This window comes from Peromyscus leucopus, chromosome 1, assembly GCF_004664715.2.
Source record: "Peromyscus leucopus breed LL Stock chromosome 1, UCI_PerLeu_2.1, whole genome shotgun sequence".
Lineage (NCBI taxonomy): Eukaryota > Metazoa > Chordata > Mammalia > Rodentia > Cricetidae > Peromyscus > Peromyscus leucopus.
The window spans coordinates 86108755-86122049 of NC_051063.1; the positions used below are offsets into that span (position 1 = coordinate 86108755).

A 13295-nucleotide genomic window follows, 5' to 3' on the forward strand; every position below is an offset into this window, starting at 1 on the left:
TCAGATCCTCTGAAGCTGGTGGTTGTGGGTGCTGGGCATCGAACCCCAAACTCTCCGTCCAGAAGAGCAGGAAGTGTCCTTAACTGATGAACCTTCTCTCAAGCCCCCACTTTCTCTTTTAAAAGGCAATTGTCCCAATTTCATATATTTGTGTACTTATTTTGTGTCTGTATGCATGCAGGCTGATCGATCCCCTTTCACCATGTGGATTCGGAGGCTAGAACTCAGTCAGCCTTAGCGGCAAGCACCTTTACCTGCTGAGTCATCTCCCTGGCCCCATTCATTACTTTTAATTTTATGTTTCAGCTGCACATGAATATCGGTATGGGGTATCAGTGAAATGAGAACATTTCTAAGACAAGCACATGTAGCAAATCCTCCCCCACCTGACCTCCTTCCCGCCCCCCCAGGAACCATGCAAGCGAGTAAACTGCACCCTCTAGAGAGTTATCTACACACAGATCGATATTTGGTGCAACTTACACGACTGTCTTAAGTTATGCGTGTCTACACGCACACACACACACACACACACACACACACACACACACACACACACGTGCCCAAACGGCAACGTTCCATACTTTCCGTGCCCTAGCTACCAAATTTACAACAGCGGGACTTGTAATCCAAGCACTTGGGAAGTGGAGGCAGACGATTAGGAGTTCAAGCCTAGGTCTCAGAGTACCAGAAGAGACCGAGGGAGGGAATAGGAAGAGCAAAGGGGAGGGGAGAGGAGGGGGCGAGGAGGAGGGGAGAAGAAAGGAGACCGAGAAAGAAGAGGGAGAGGCGCCAGAGGTAGCTCTGGTCCCCACCCCGCGCCCGTGGGAACGGCCCCGCCCGCCTCTGTGACGTCATCCGGAACCCGACGAGGCGGGGCGGCGGGCTGGGGCGGCGGAGGGTCCTCGCGGGGCCGAGATGAGCGAGGGCAGCGCGGGCGAGCCGGGCCGCGGGTCCAGCCGGCAGCGGGCCGTACACACAGGTAGGACGCGGCGGGACCGAGCGTGCGGGAAGGCGGGGTGGCCGTCCTGGTCCTCCGCAGGGGATCGCTGCGGGGAAAGCGGGGGCAGCGGACCTGTCCGCCGAGGAGGCTCCCCTCGCCCTGCCTACCGAGCTGGGGAGGCGGTCCTCGCTTTCCACACGATGACCCTCGGACCCAGGCCAGCCTCTAGATCGCCATGCTATCTGTTCTGTAAAGAGATTGTGACAACCTGCCTGCCCTATAGGCTGCCCTCAAGCCCCCTGCCCCTGGATAGTTTCTTTAGATCCACTTGGAAGCCATTCTGTCTCTGGTCTTTATTGCTGTGTGCATTTTGCCAAGTGACTTGCCCTCTCTGAGCCTCAGATGGGCCGAGAAACAGTGAAATATTAATAAATGCCCCACGCAGCCCCTGGTCATAGACAATAGTCAATGGGAGCAGGGAGATCTTTCTTTTTAGTTGTGTTAAACATGTAGTCAGTTATACAGCTTCCTAAGATTTTACAGATATGTGTAAGGACACCGCCCAGTAGGTAGAGTAGAGCTGCCAAGCCCCTCTGGCAAGCTTCCTTGTAGTTTGTATTTATTTTGTTTCTGCCCTCAGCCAGACTTCACAATGATATCTGTAGGCTGAGTTTCAGTGTGAGATTGTATCTACCAAGGCAAAGCTTAGCGTGGGGACAGCATATGGATTCGGGCATTGGGCCCCTTCCTTAGGATTGTTTTCAACATTAAGTGAAAGACCCTGATCCTGGGACAGTGCTCTGGAATCAGAAAAAACCAGGCGGGGGTCTTTGATCGTTTTTCTCGCTCAATCTGGCATTGCTGATGTCAACTTCGTTTCAGCCCTCAGGTAGCAGTCAAAGGTTGCAGTGTGACTGCCTAGACTCCCCCAGTGAGGGGCGGGGGCGTGTCTCCTGGTAGAGTTTTCTGGCCTTGTATGAAGTTCCAGGATTCCATCCCAGCCCTGTGAAAACCAAGTGTCTTTCTGGTTGGCTCCCATGATCTTCCTCTTATTCCAGCTCACGCCGTTACAATGTTGGCAGTCTAGTCCTCTCGTATCTCCCCGAGAGTTGCAGGGCCACTCAGCTGGGCCCCTATAGCTGAACCATCTCCCCACCCGCTTGGATATGGACACATTTTTGCTTGTTTCGCAATATTGGGGATCGATCGCAGGGCCTCACACACTCGAGACAAGAGCTTTCCCTCTGAACTATGTTCCCCAGCCTTCTTTTACATTTCACTTTTTTTTTTCTCCCAAGACAACAATCTTACGTAATCCAGGCTGGCCTTGGACTCCTGCCTCTGCCTCCTGAGGCTGGAAGCACAGGTGTGCACCACTGCCTCTGGTTTTGTTTGTTTTTAAAGTTTGAGACATTGTCTTGCTGTGCTGCCCAGGCTGGCCTTCAACTTATCCGACCTGCCTTGGCATCCTGGGATACAGATTCATACTGCCAGCCCCAGGCAGATGCTGTTTTCTGATCTCCTAATCAAGCTGCATGAAGTGGGGCCTCTTTGCAAAAGGACCCCACAGTGGCATGGTGTGGGGTAGAGGAGCAACGGTCCTGTGCTGGGCCGCAGTGTGTGCAGGTCTCCTTGCCCAGAGTGCAGGGCGCTGGGTTTGGATGTGAGCACCCAGACGTTGGGAACATGGCTCTTTGGGGCTGTCCTGGGACCAGTGGCGATGCTACAAAACGTTAACTGTTGTTATTTATGGCTGTGCCTCCTTGTGCCACCGGGGTCCTGGAAGGTGGTCTCAGTGGCTCACCAGTGCCCGGCACATTCTGGTGATTGTATTTGCACGGATGCCCTTCTCCACTGGTTCCTGCTTTCGCACACATTCCTCCCATGACCACCTGATGGTGCTGTTCTGTTCTAGCCCCTGTCCCTCCACCTTGGGGGCCATGACCTTCCTTATAAGGTACATATATCTCTTCTCTTCCTTCAGGGTCACTTCTTCCCAGAAACACTCCTTGACTGCCTCTTGGAGGTTGAACTCTGTCTCTACCATATGCTCTTGAGGACCCCCCCCCCCTCACCACTTCCCCCTGATGGGGAGGGATTATCCTATCCCTGGTTAATGCTTTTTTTGTTTGTTTTGTTTCAAATAGTTTGTTATGCAGCCCGGGCCTACCTGGGACTCGCTAAGTAGACCAGGCTGGCCTAGAACTCACAGAGATCTGCCTCTCTTGCCTTGCAGATGCTAGGATTAAAGGCACAGGCCATCATGCCCAGCTGTGTTATCAGAATTTAAGTGGCCTCTACTTTCCCTCATTTCCTTTGAATGGATTCCTTTAAAACTAGGTAACCCTGAAAGATTGGTCCAACCCCCAGACAATGGGAAGGGGGGAACGTGGGAGAGGGGGAACGAACAGTCACCACCTATGTTAGAATACAAACGAAGTGAACTTCCTGTCCCATTTGGGTCTTGGTGTATCCCTTTTACAAACAGGATTGTCTTGGCAGGCTACTCTGTCCACACACTCTCTGTGTGATCATTTATTCTAACACTTCCTCTCTCTCCTTTTCCCTCTCTCTTCCCTCCATCTCTCTTCTCTTAATGGAGGTTTGATCACACATGTTCAGCTGTGGTTCATTAGCATGGAGTGATTCAGAAGCATGCTCCCTGCCCCCCAGTGTGAACCAAAACTCTGCATACCCCCATCCCCAGTGAGAAGCCACTCTGCGTGTCCCCAACACTAATGAGAACCCACTCTGCTATTCAGGAAGAATAAGGAGAAAGCTCTTTAATGATAGCTCACATCCTGCTCTGGCTGATGCCCAAGGAGGAGCTGGCCCGGAGAAGAAGGTTTTATTAACTTACACACTTTAGGCTTATATATTCCTCATACACTCTCATCCTTAACTTGCTTTCACTTCAGCCCCTGGCCACACTTTGAACAATTAAAACAGAGACAGGAGACTGTAAGTCGGGCCACTTGGATGGATGGGAGATTTACATGGCAGAGATTTGCCAGGATTGCTTCTTAACAACCAGTGCTGTTCTGTTCAAATGTTTGTTACCCGGGTCATTTTACCCACCTGGCAGAACTGTGCTTCTCCTGGTAAGAGCTCAGGACACTTAACTGCAGACCAGGACTTCATGATGGTTGCAAACCTGCTCTGCCCTTAGGGTCGTGTTCTTTGCCACAACCCTGAACTTCAATTGCGGTACAAATTTTTTCTTCCTACCGTTTTTTAGCAAGCCTAGTTAGTGTACCACTTATCTCCATCGTATTGGAGTCAGTGCTCCTTCATCTAAATTCTGTGGTGGGATGTCTTTCTGTACGCTGTGAATATATGTGTTGCTCCCATTGGCTAATAAATAAAGCAGCTTTGGCCTATGGCAAGACATCTTAGAGGCAGGTGGGAAATCCAAGCAGAGATTCAGAGAGAAGAAGGGTGGAGTCAGAGAGATGCCAGCCCACAGTCCAACATGTAGGTAACACAGGTAAAGCCACGAACACGTGGCGATACATAGATGAATGGAAATGGGTTAAATGATAAGAGCTAGCTAGCAAGAAGCTTGATCCATAGGCCATACAGTTTGTAAATTAATATTAAGCCTCTGAGTGATTATTTTATAAGCAGCTGTGGAACCATGGGGCCAAGTGGGACCAGAGAAACTTCCAGCTATAAAATTCCACTTTGTATAATCTATATTTCCTAAGCAAGTTAATTAATAAATCCTTTATAGCATCGATTTTACTACTTAAAGTTTCTCTTGCCTCAGGAGAATGCTCTGACTGGTTCTGACTGGTTCCAGCACATTTCCATCACCCCCATGGAGACTTCACCCCATTCAGCCGTCCCTTCCTCCTCCTCAGCCTCATGCAACCAGCCTGCTCCTACCTCTGTCTGTGGATCTCCTATCTAGACACTGATCTGAGTGTTTAGTAGCTTCCTCTCAGCATATCATCAGAATTTGTCCACGGTCACATGAAACAGTGCTTCATCCTTTTTCATGGGTAACTAATACTCCATTGTCGGTGGGTCACATTTTGTGTGTGCACACATCCACTGATTGACATCTGGGCTGACTCAGTCCTTGGGTCCAGTGAATGGGGTTGCTCAGCCCACATGTGCACAGTGTTGTTGTTGGAAACCTTGCCCCCTCTCTCTTTTCTTCCTTTCCCCCTGAGTGTCGGACTGAGTCTTACAGTATAGCCTTGAACCTACCATCCTCCTGCCTCTGTCACTCAGTGCTGGCATTTTAGGTGTGTACTCTGCCTAGCTACATCAAAGTTTGTTATACTCTTGAAGACCCAAAGATCCAGGGTGACCTCTCCATTGTGAGGCTTAGGTGGGGAAGCCACATGGGATCACCCCTGGAGAGCTGTGAGGCACATCAAAGCCATGTGTGAGCTATGCAGATTGGGAACCCAGCTTCTTGGGGATCCCTGGGCAACCCTAACCCTGAGGAGCTTCCCTCTGGAGATTCCTATCAGCACCTGTCATACACAGGTGGAGAAGTCCTTCCAGCCTCCTAGACGGGCGGGAATTAAAGTCACTGTCTTTGAGACAAAGGATTCCAGTTTTTATGACTGGCCTTGGGCAAGAGAAGTTCTGAGCGTGTGTCTTGCCTAGTAGCTGGGACATGAGATTCTGAGGCATGATAATTTGAGATACTGTCCCCGAGCCCTGACAGCACTACAGGTATTTTTGCTTGGTCTTTGTAACACTGACAGCGTGAGGTTTGTGACTGGCTTCTGCAGATACACCATCAGGCATTTGCATGGACTTCTCTTCTTCCTGAGTCAAGTCTACATCGCAATAAACATGAAAACAGCCATTGACTGTGGTGTTTATATCTTCCCCTATCTGCTGAGCCCATTCATCCGGTGTGTGACCCACCGCTCTTCTGGGTGTCTGAGGAGGGTGGGACGTTCGGAACCAGGCTGCAGATTCCATGAGCCTTTTCAGTCAGGACTTCGGTCAGGGTTCTCATGGGGACTGGTTCTCGTGTGCTATTTTTGCCCCTCTGTCTGGAGGAGCCCAGCTCTGCCCAGCAACAGGCGACCCAGATTAGAGGTGGCTGTCTTTGTTTTTTCAGGAAGTGAAAACTTTGGAGGGATAAAAGGGGGAAATGTCTTTGGAGGGGTGTGACTTGGTTGCAAGCTGGCTGCTCTCTCCCAAGGAGAATTGTTTGGGTCTGGGACCACCCAGTCAAACTAGGCTGTGCACTTGGGGCTCCCTCCCAGGAGTAGAAGGAGGGAGGGTGGGCCAGGCTGTAGTCAGGCCCTTGGAACTGACTCCTGGAGAGCCAGCCTGTGAGAGTCTGGCCACAGAGGTCCAGGTCAAGGGAGTAAGCGGTGGACAGAAGGATGGGAAGAAAATCCAAGGGAACCGAAGTGCTGGGAAAGGAATTACACAAAGGTGTGGGGGGGTGCGGGGCGGGTGGTACTGGAGTGGGGGGGGAGTGCGGGGGGCGGGGCGGTACTGGAGTAGGGGTGGGGGGGCGGGGCGGTACTGGAGTGGGGGCGGGGAGTGCGGGGGGCGGGGCGGTACTGGAGTGGGGGGCAGGGGGTGCAGGGAGGTACTGGAGTGGGGGTGGGGATGCAGGGGGGAGGTGGCAGTACCAGCTCAAATGTGGAGTGACTCTGATATGACTGAGCTGAGGCAGGGGGATATAAAGAGGAGTGTTTGGGGGGCCTTTGTTGGCAACCCAAGTGGGAGGAGCTTTGAAGGAGAGGGACCTGAAGGGCAGAGGGCAGGAGGGCTAGTTAGGAAATAGAGAGGGGTAGGCACAGGACCGGGAGGCAGGAGGGTCAGGAGTTGAAGGTCATCCTTAGCTATATAGCCGTTTTGATGCTAGCCTGGGCTACATGAAAGCTCCTCTCAAAAGGCAAACCAGGACTGCTGAGGTGGCTCAGTGAGCAAAGAGGCTTGTCAGCCCAGCCTGGTGGGTGACCTGGATTTATCTCTGGGTCCACATGGTGGAAGGAGAAGACTCCTAAAGTTGTCTGCTGAGCCCCGCGGTGGTCTTCTTACCTCTGCATGCATTCGCTCTGGTCCCCTGCCTGCACAACAGGTACATGTCATTTTAGAAACCAAAAGAGCCAAGCAAGGCACCGGGAAAGAGCCAAGCAAGGCACCGTGGCTAGTCAGCAGGAGGCAGAGGGATGGGGGAGTGCCTAGTCAGCAGGAGGCCGAGGAACGGGGGAGTGCCAAGACCTGGAGGCCATCCTTGGCTGCCTAGTGAGGCTCTGGATTGTCTCAAACAGGGAGGGACAGTGGGAGAGAGGAAGGGAGGACCAAGGAACATGAGAAAGGGCCCTCCCCCACCACACACCCTACTGGTTCTGATTTCTGTCCCTCGCTGGCTGACAACCAGGTCTACAGCACTGCCCTTCCCTTTCTGAGAAGCACCACATACAGTGTTGTTAGAACTCTGGCTCCTTGGGGGCTGGAGAGATGGCTCAGCAGTTAACAGCACTGGCTGCCCTGCTCGAGTTTGGGGTTCAGTTCTCAGCACCCACATGGCAGCTCACAACTGTTTATAACTCCAGCTACAGGGGATCCGACATTCTCACACAGACATACATGCAGGCAAAACACTAATGCACAGAAAGTAAAAATAAACGATAGATATGAACTCTGGCTACTAAATGGGGTCTTGGGTCCAGCATCCTGTGACCCAAGGAAGAGCAAGGGCCCCTTAGTGGTCTTGTGTTTTATCTGTACCAGCATTCCCTTCCCTTCTCTCTGGGGACACAGCTCTGTGGTAAGTCTCCAGGCCAGCGTGGGCTTCCTCTAAATCTAAACTTACCGAAGGAATAGCTTGGAAGCCTGTGAATTGTATCCACTGTGACTGCTGAGGCAGCTGGGCCAGCCTTTCCTACCTGCCCTGGACTCTCTTCAATTCTGTCTTTTTTTGTAATCTTGTAACTTGGCCTCACTCTTGACTAGTTTTGAGTCTTCTCTTGGTGGACATCAAGATCCTGCCGCACCTGGGCTGAGGTCACCGAGGCTGTACTGGACCTGCCCCCTGGCTGTCCAGTGAGCAATGTGAGGGTGTCTGTGACACTGGACAGCCCCTGGTGTGTGTGAGGAGACCTCTGGTAGAGCTCAGAGGATCATGGAGGGCTTGGGTCAGGCAAGCTGGAGCCTGTTCATGTGGACTCTGCAGGCCAGGGTCTGTGTTTGCTTATGGAGTCTGAGCGTACCTTCCCAAGTTCTATTAGGAACTCAGTGAAGTGTTTTTATTGTCCGCTTGACACAACCTGAATCACCTGGGGAGAAGAGACCTCAGCTGAGGGACTGTGCATATCAGATTGGCCTGTGGCCATGTCTGTGAGAGATTGTCTGAACTGATGATTGACATGAGAAGGCCCGGGATGCCGTCCTGAGGAAGGTGCGTCTGGGCTAGATAAGACCCACCTGGCTGTATGAGAAAGCAGGCTGAGCCTGAGCCAGAGAGGAAGCCAGTAAGCAGTGTTCTTCCATGGCCTCTGTTCCTGGTTCCTTCACGGTGATGGGCTTGATAACCTGGAGGTGTAAGCCAAACCAACCCTTTCCTACTCAAGTAGCACGTGGTTGTGGCATTTACCACAGCAACAGAAAGCAAACCAGGGCAGGATTATTTGCTATATCTCTGTGGAAACGGAGGCACAGAGAAATTGCTTGACAAGCCACCTGTGTTGCCTTGGATGTGGCTTATCCCTGAGGATCTGTGTGTTGGAGGCTCGGTCCCCAGGGTACTGGTACTGGAAAGTGATGGAGCTAGATATGGTGGCCTACACCTGTAATCCTAGCAGTTGGGAGATGGAGCCTGGAGGGTTGGAGTTCAAGGCCAACCTCTGCTACACATTGACTTTGAGACCAGCTGGGATTACATGAGATCCTGCCTTGAAAAACCAGGGATGGGGTGGGGGAAGAGGTGGAACTTAATGGGGGGTCTCTTCCAAAGATACTGTGGATCCCCAGGGTCCCCTCTGACTTCCAGTGCTGTACCCTGCCTGCTTCCAGGAGCCGTCCCTGGGTCCTCACCAGAGCTGAGCCTGCCAGGCACCATGAACTGCCAGAACTGTGTGTGAAATCCACCTGCTTATGATACACCAGCTGCTTTGGTTTTTGTTTTTGTTTTTTTTTTGTGACAAATTAGTGATGAAAACCAGACCAGCACACCACAGCCACCCAGGAGCAGAGAAATTCCAAAGGTCACGTATCCATGTGTCCATCTGAGGGATGTTTGTTGAATACCTGTGAGGAGCCAGGCCACTGCCATGGTGGACGTGTGGCATGTACATGTTCTGCTGAGGTTCCCCCTCACGGTTGAAGCTTTGGCTCAGGCTCACTCATGGGCAGGGTTCTTATCCTAGCTGCAGAAGAGGACAGTGCATGAGAAGCCCCTGTGTGATCCGCCATTGTGAGACTCACCGGGGATCCAGGAGAAAAGTTTTTCATAATTGTGTGTGCTTTTGCTCCCCAGAGGCTTCTGTCATTGCTCCTAGGAACACTGGAAATTACTTATTATTTATTTAATATTTGTGTGTGCACGTATGCACGAGTGTGTTCCTGCAGGTTCACATGCGTGTGGAGGTCAGAAGAAAACTTCAGGTGATGTTTCTCAGGTGCATCCTTTTTTATTTTTATTTTTTTTACACAGGTCTCTCACTGGCCTGGAACTCACGGAGTAACAAGCAAGTAGGCTAGGCTGGCTCCGGGGTCCGCCTGCCTCCACCTTCCCAGTGCTGGGATTATAAACACTGTTTTTTTCATGTGGGTCCTGGGATTGCACTCAGTTCCCTGTGCTTGCAAGGCAAGCACTTGACCTACAGAACCATCTCCCCAGCCCCATTTGTTTACATTTATTCTGAGAAAGGGCCTCACGCAGACTGGCTTCAGACTCTCCAGCCTCCTGCCTCAGCCTCTTGCTTTGGACTTTTTTGAAGCGGTCTTAGTAGAGAGGACACTAAGGACTAGTCTGGTCCCTACCAAGAAGACCCCTCCCGTGCACATTGAGAATCATCTCACACACTAAGCTTTATCAATGAATAGTAAGTCTCAGCTTCCACGTGTCTCACCACGTCAGCTGCCACCCATTTTTGTGAATAAGCTTTTGTTAGAACACAGCTGTGACTTTCACTTGGGGATCTTTTCTGCTGTGTGGGCAGCAGAGACTTGGGGCACGTGGTTTTCTGTCTGGCTTTTGTCTAAACACTTTACATATGAGAGCCAGCTGAGGTACAGGATCTTCGAAACACACGCTAGCTGACGGGGGGGGGGGGGGGGGGGGGGGGGGGGGGGGGGGCAGGGGGGGCTGGGGTGTGGCACCAGGCAGGTGGCCAGGGAGGCAGGGCCCTGTCATACAGGCCTTGCCAAATCAGGTCCACTGACTCACAGGAACTGGCCCACAGCCAGCACACCCCACTTTCTTCTGGCTCAACAACTAGGTGATCCAGGCACTTCACCCAGTAGTAGCTCTGATTAACAAGTTAGTCACCTGCTCCTGAGGGCTGTTTGCTCATCTGGTTGTAAAATGTGGGGTCTAGCCCCACCAGACGCCTGACCTGACTCCGATGTGACTCAGGTTGGTCCTCCTAGCTCGCTGTCCAGGTGTCTGGTGGGCAGACAACACTTTTCCCATCTTCTTGAAGGTCTGTGTCACAGGAACTCGTCCACAGTATACACTACAGCACCAGCCACAGGCAGCTTTGGCCATGTGACCAAATGAAAGCTTCATTTCCTCAGTCACACCTCAGTTGCTTAATGATCAATGTTAGAGATATAGAACTTTTACCTCTGTCTTAGGTTTCTATTGCTGAGGCCCATGAACAAAAAGCAGCTTGGGGAGGAATGGGTTTATTTCAGCTTACACTTCCAGGTAACAGTCCGTCCCTGAGGAAAGCCAAGGCAGGAACTGAGGGCAGGAACCTGGAGGCAGGAACTGAAGCAGAAGCCATGGAGGAATGTTACTCACTGGCTTGCCCTTGTGGTTTGCTCAGCCTGCTTTCTTACACACCCAGGACCAGGATTACTTGCCTAGGGGTGGCCCCACCCACAATGAGCTGGACCTTCCTACATCATTAATCAAGAAAGTGTCCCACAGACTTGCCTACAGGCTAATCTGGTAGAAGTATCTTCACAACTAAAATTCCCTCTTATGATCCCTGAGGGTACCAGGCATCTCTATGGTGTACAGACACTTGCAAATAAAACACTCAGACACATGAATAAATCTACAAAGTAAAAAAGATCCCCTCTTCTTGTATGTCTTGGTTTATGTTGAGTTATCAAAAAAAAAAAAAAAAAAAAAAAAAGACCAGTACATACACTTTCTTTGTTGGACGTGTGCCCAGCTTGGTCCACAGCCATGCTACCTTGTAGTGACAGTGGTAGCCATGGTGATCTCTGCCACAAATCCTTCATGGTTCCCACTTTACCAAACAAAAGCAAAAGTCTTCCATGATACTCAAGGCCCCATGTGACCTGGCTTGTCCCCCACCCCCATGACCTCCTGTGGACTCTGTTGACTCTCTCATCAAACCGTTTCTCAAGTCGATGAGTTCCTCCTGTTGCGTTTCACCTTTGCGCTTGCTGTCTCCTCCTTTGATAGCCTCTCCCAGGATGGCTGCACAGCTGTTTCCCCTGTTTTCCCAGCCTTCCTCAAATGTCAGCTTCTCGCGGTGCTCTCCTTGACCGCTCTGTTTAAAATTATACCTCAGCCCCTAAGCCCTCCTTCCCTCCCACCCCCAACTTATTTTTCTCCATATAATCACCATCTGGTATATGTTATTGTTTAATGTCTGTCTTTTCGAAATAGAAGGCGAGTTTCAAAAAGGCAGGGGTAGGGTGTCCTGCACTTAGGTGTGTGTCTCAGTCTTAAAGAACTGTTTGGCCTGTGGAAGTTTCTCATCAAATGTGCTCAGGCGTCTGAGGAGATGAGGGCGTGGTGTGTGCACGAGTGGGAGGATGGTGATCTTTGGGGGAGCGGCAGAGCTCAGGAAGCTTTTTGATTGTTGAGTTTTTGTTTGTGTGTGGTAGGAGGCGCTCATGTGTCATGGCACAGGTGTGGAATTCTGAGGACATTCTGCAGTGGTTGCTTCTCTTCCTCCTAGGTCCTAGGAATGAACTGAGGTCATCAGACCTGGTGACAAGTGCCATCCCTGCCGAGCCATCTCCATGGCCCGTGTGTGTGTGTGTGTGTGTGTGTGTGTGTGTGTGTGTGTGTGTGTGTGTTAGCACTTGATACGTATCTTGTGGCAGCTTTTTAAGTCTCTGAATTCTAGGAACTTGTAGATAAAAGCCTTTGGAATCTGTAAGTATGTGTTTTTTCAGGCTTCCTACCTCCAGTTTGCTTCCAGGATAATAGTGACATCAAAGCACAGGGAATGGACAAGCTCTCAGGAACCAGTGTCTCCCCAGTTGTGATAATCACAGATTGTTTAAGAACAATGGATTGTGCCGGGTGGTGGTGGCGCACGCCTTTAATCCCAGCACTCGGGAGGCAGAGCCAGGCGCAAAGCTACACAGAGAAACCCTGTCTCAAAAAACCAAAAAAAAAAAAAAAAAAAAAAAGAACAATGGATTGTGTCCTAACAGACCAAAGTGTATTTCCATAAACAAGTCTATGGAAAGAACCTGAAGCAAGGACAGCAGGTGGAGTCAGTGTTTCCTGCCAGCTCGCCCCGCCCCCCCTTTAAAAGGTCAATGTAGAGCTGGGAATGATCGCTCACACCTGTAATCTGAGGCCTAGCCAGGCTGAGGCTAAAGGATCTTGAGTTTGAAACCAAACTTGGCTACAGAGTGAGTTCCAGGTTAGCTTGGGATAGATAAATAAACACTCTGAAAAAAACAACAACGAATTTTATTTTCAGTTGTAAGGATTTATTATCCATGCAGAAAAGAATAATAAAGAAAATGCTTATTTTTTTTTCCCCTTTGATTTTTGTATCACGCTTTCTGGGTTACTAACACGTACTTTGATCAAAAGTTTGGCAGGTAATTGAACACTATGTCCTCAGCAGCATATTCATCCATTCCCAATTCATTCATATCATCCATTCCCAATTCATTCATTCATTTCATTCATTCATTCATTTCATTCATTCATTCATCAAGTATCTATCAGACACTGCCATGTGCCAACCCCTGTGCAGACCCTGGGGATTCAGTGGTGGAGAGAGATGGGGTCCCTGAGAGGATGGAGACAGTGCACATTAAGCTGCATAGATTAAGGATGGGGATGACCGCCGTTGGGTGGGCCCTTAGGAGACGTGGAGGTTGAAGAAGTGGGAAGAATCTCATCACAGAGGGAACATCTTCATTCCTTCCAGAATCCTAACCTGGCTCTCAGCCAACAGAATGAGAGTTG

The 13295-nt window shown here is 50.6% G+C and overlaps 1 protein-coding gene across 1 annotated transcript in view; it reads left to right on the forward strand.

Annotated features, from left to right (window-relative positions):
• Positions 1 to 861: 861 nt before the first annotated feature.
• Tmc7 (transmembrane channel like 7) overlaps positions 862 to 13295 on the forward strand; it is a 48685-nt gene continuing 36251 nt past the window's right edge. The window contains exon 1 of the mRNA XM_028867788.2: positions 862 to 982. Within this exon, the coding sequence (XP_028723621.1) occupies positions 919 to 982 (64 nt within the window). The 5' untranslated portion in view covers positions 862 to 918. The remainder of the gene's footprint in view (positions 983 to 13295) is intronic.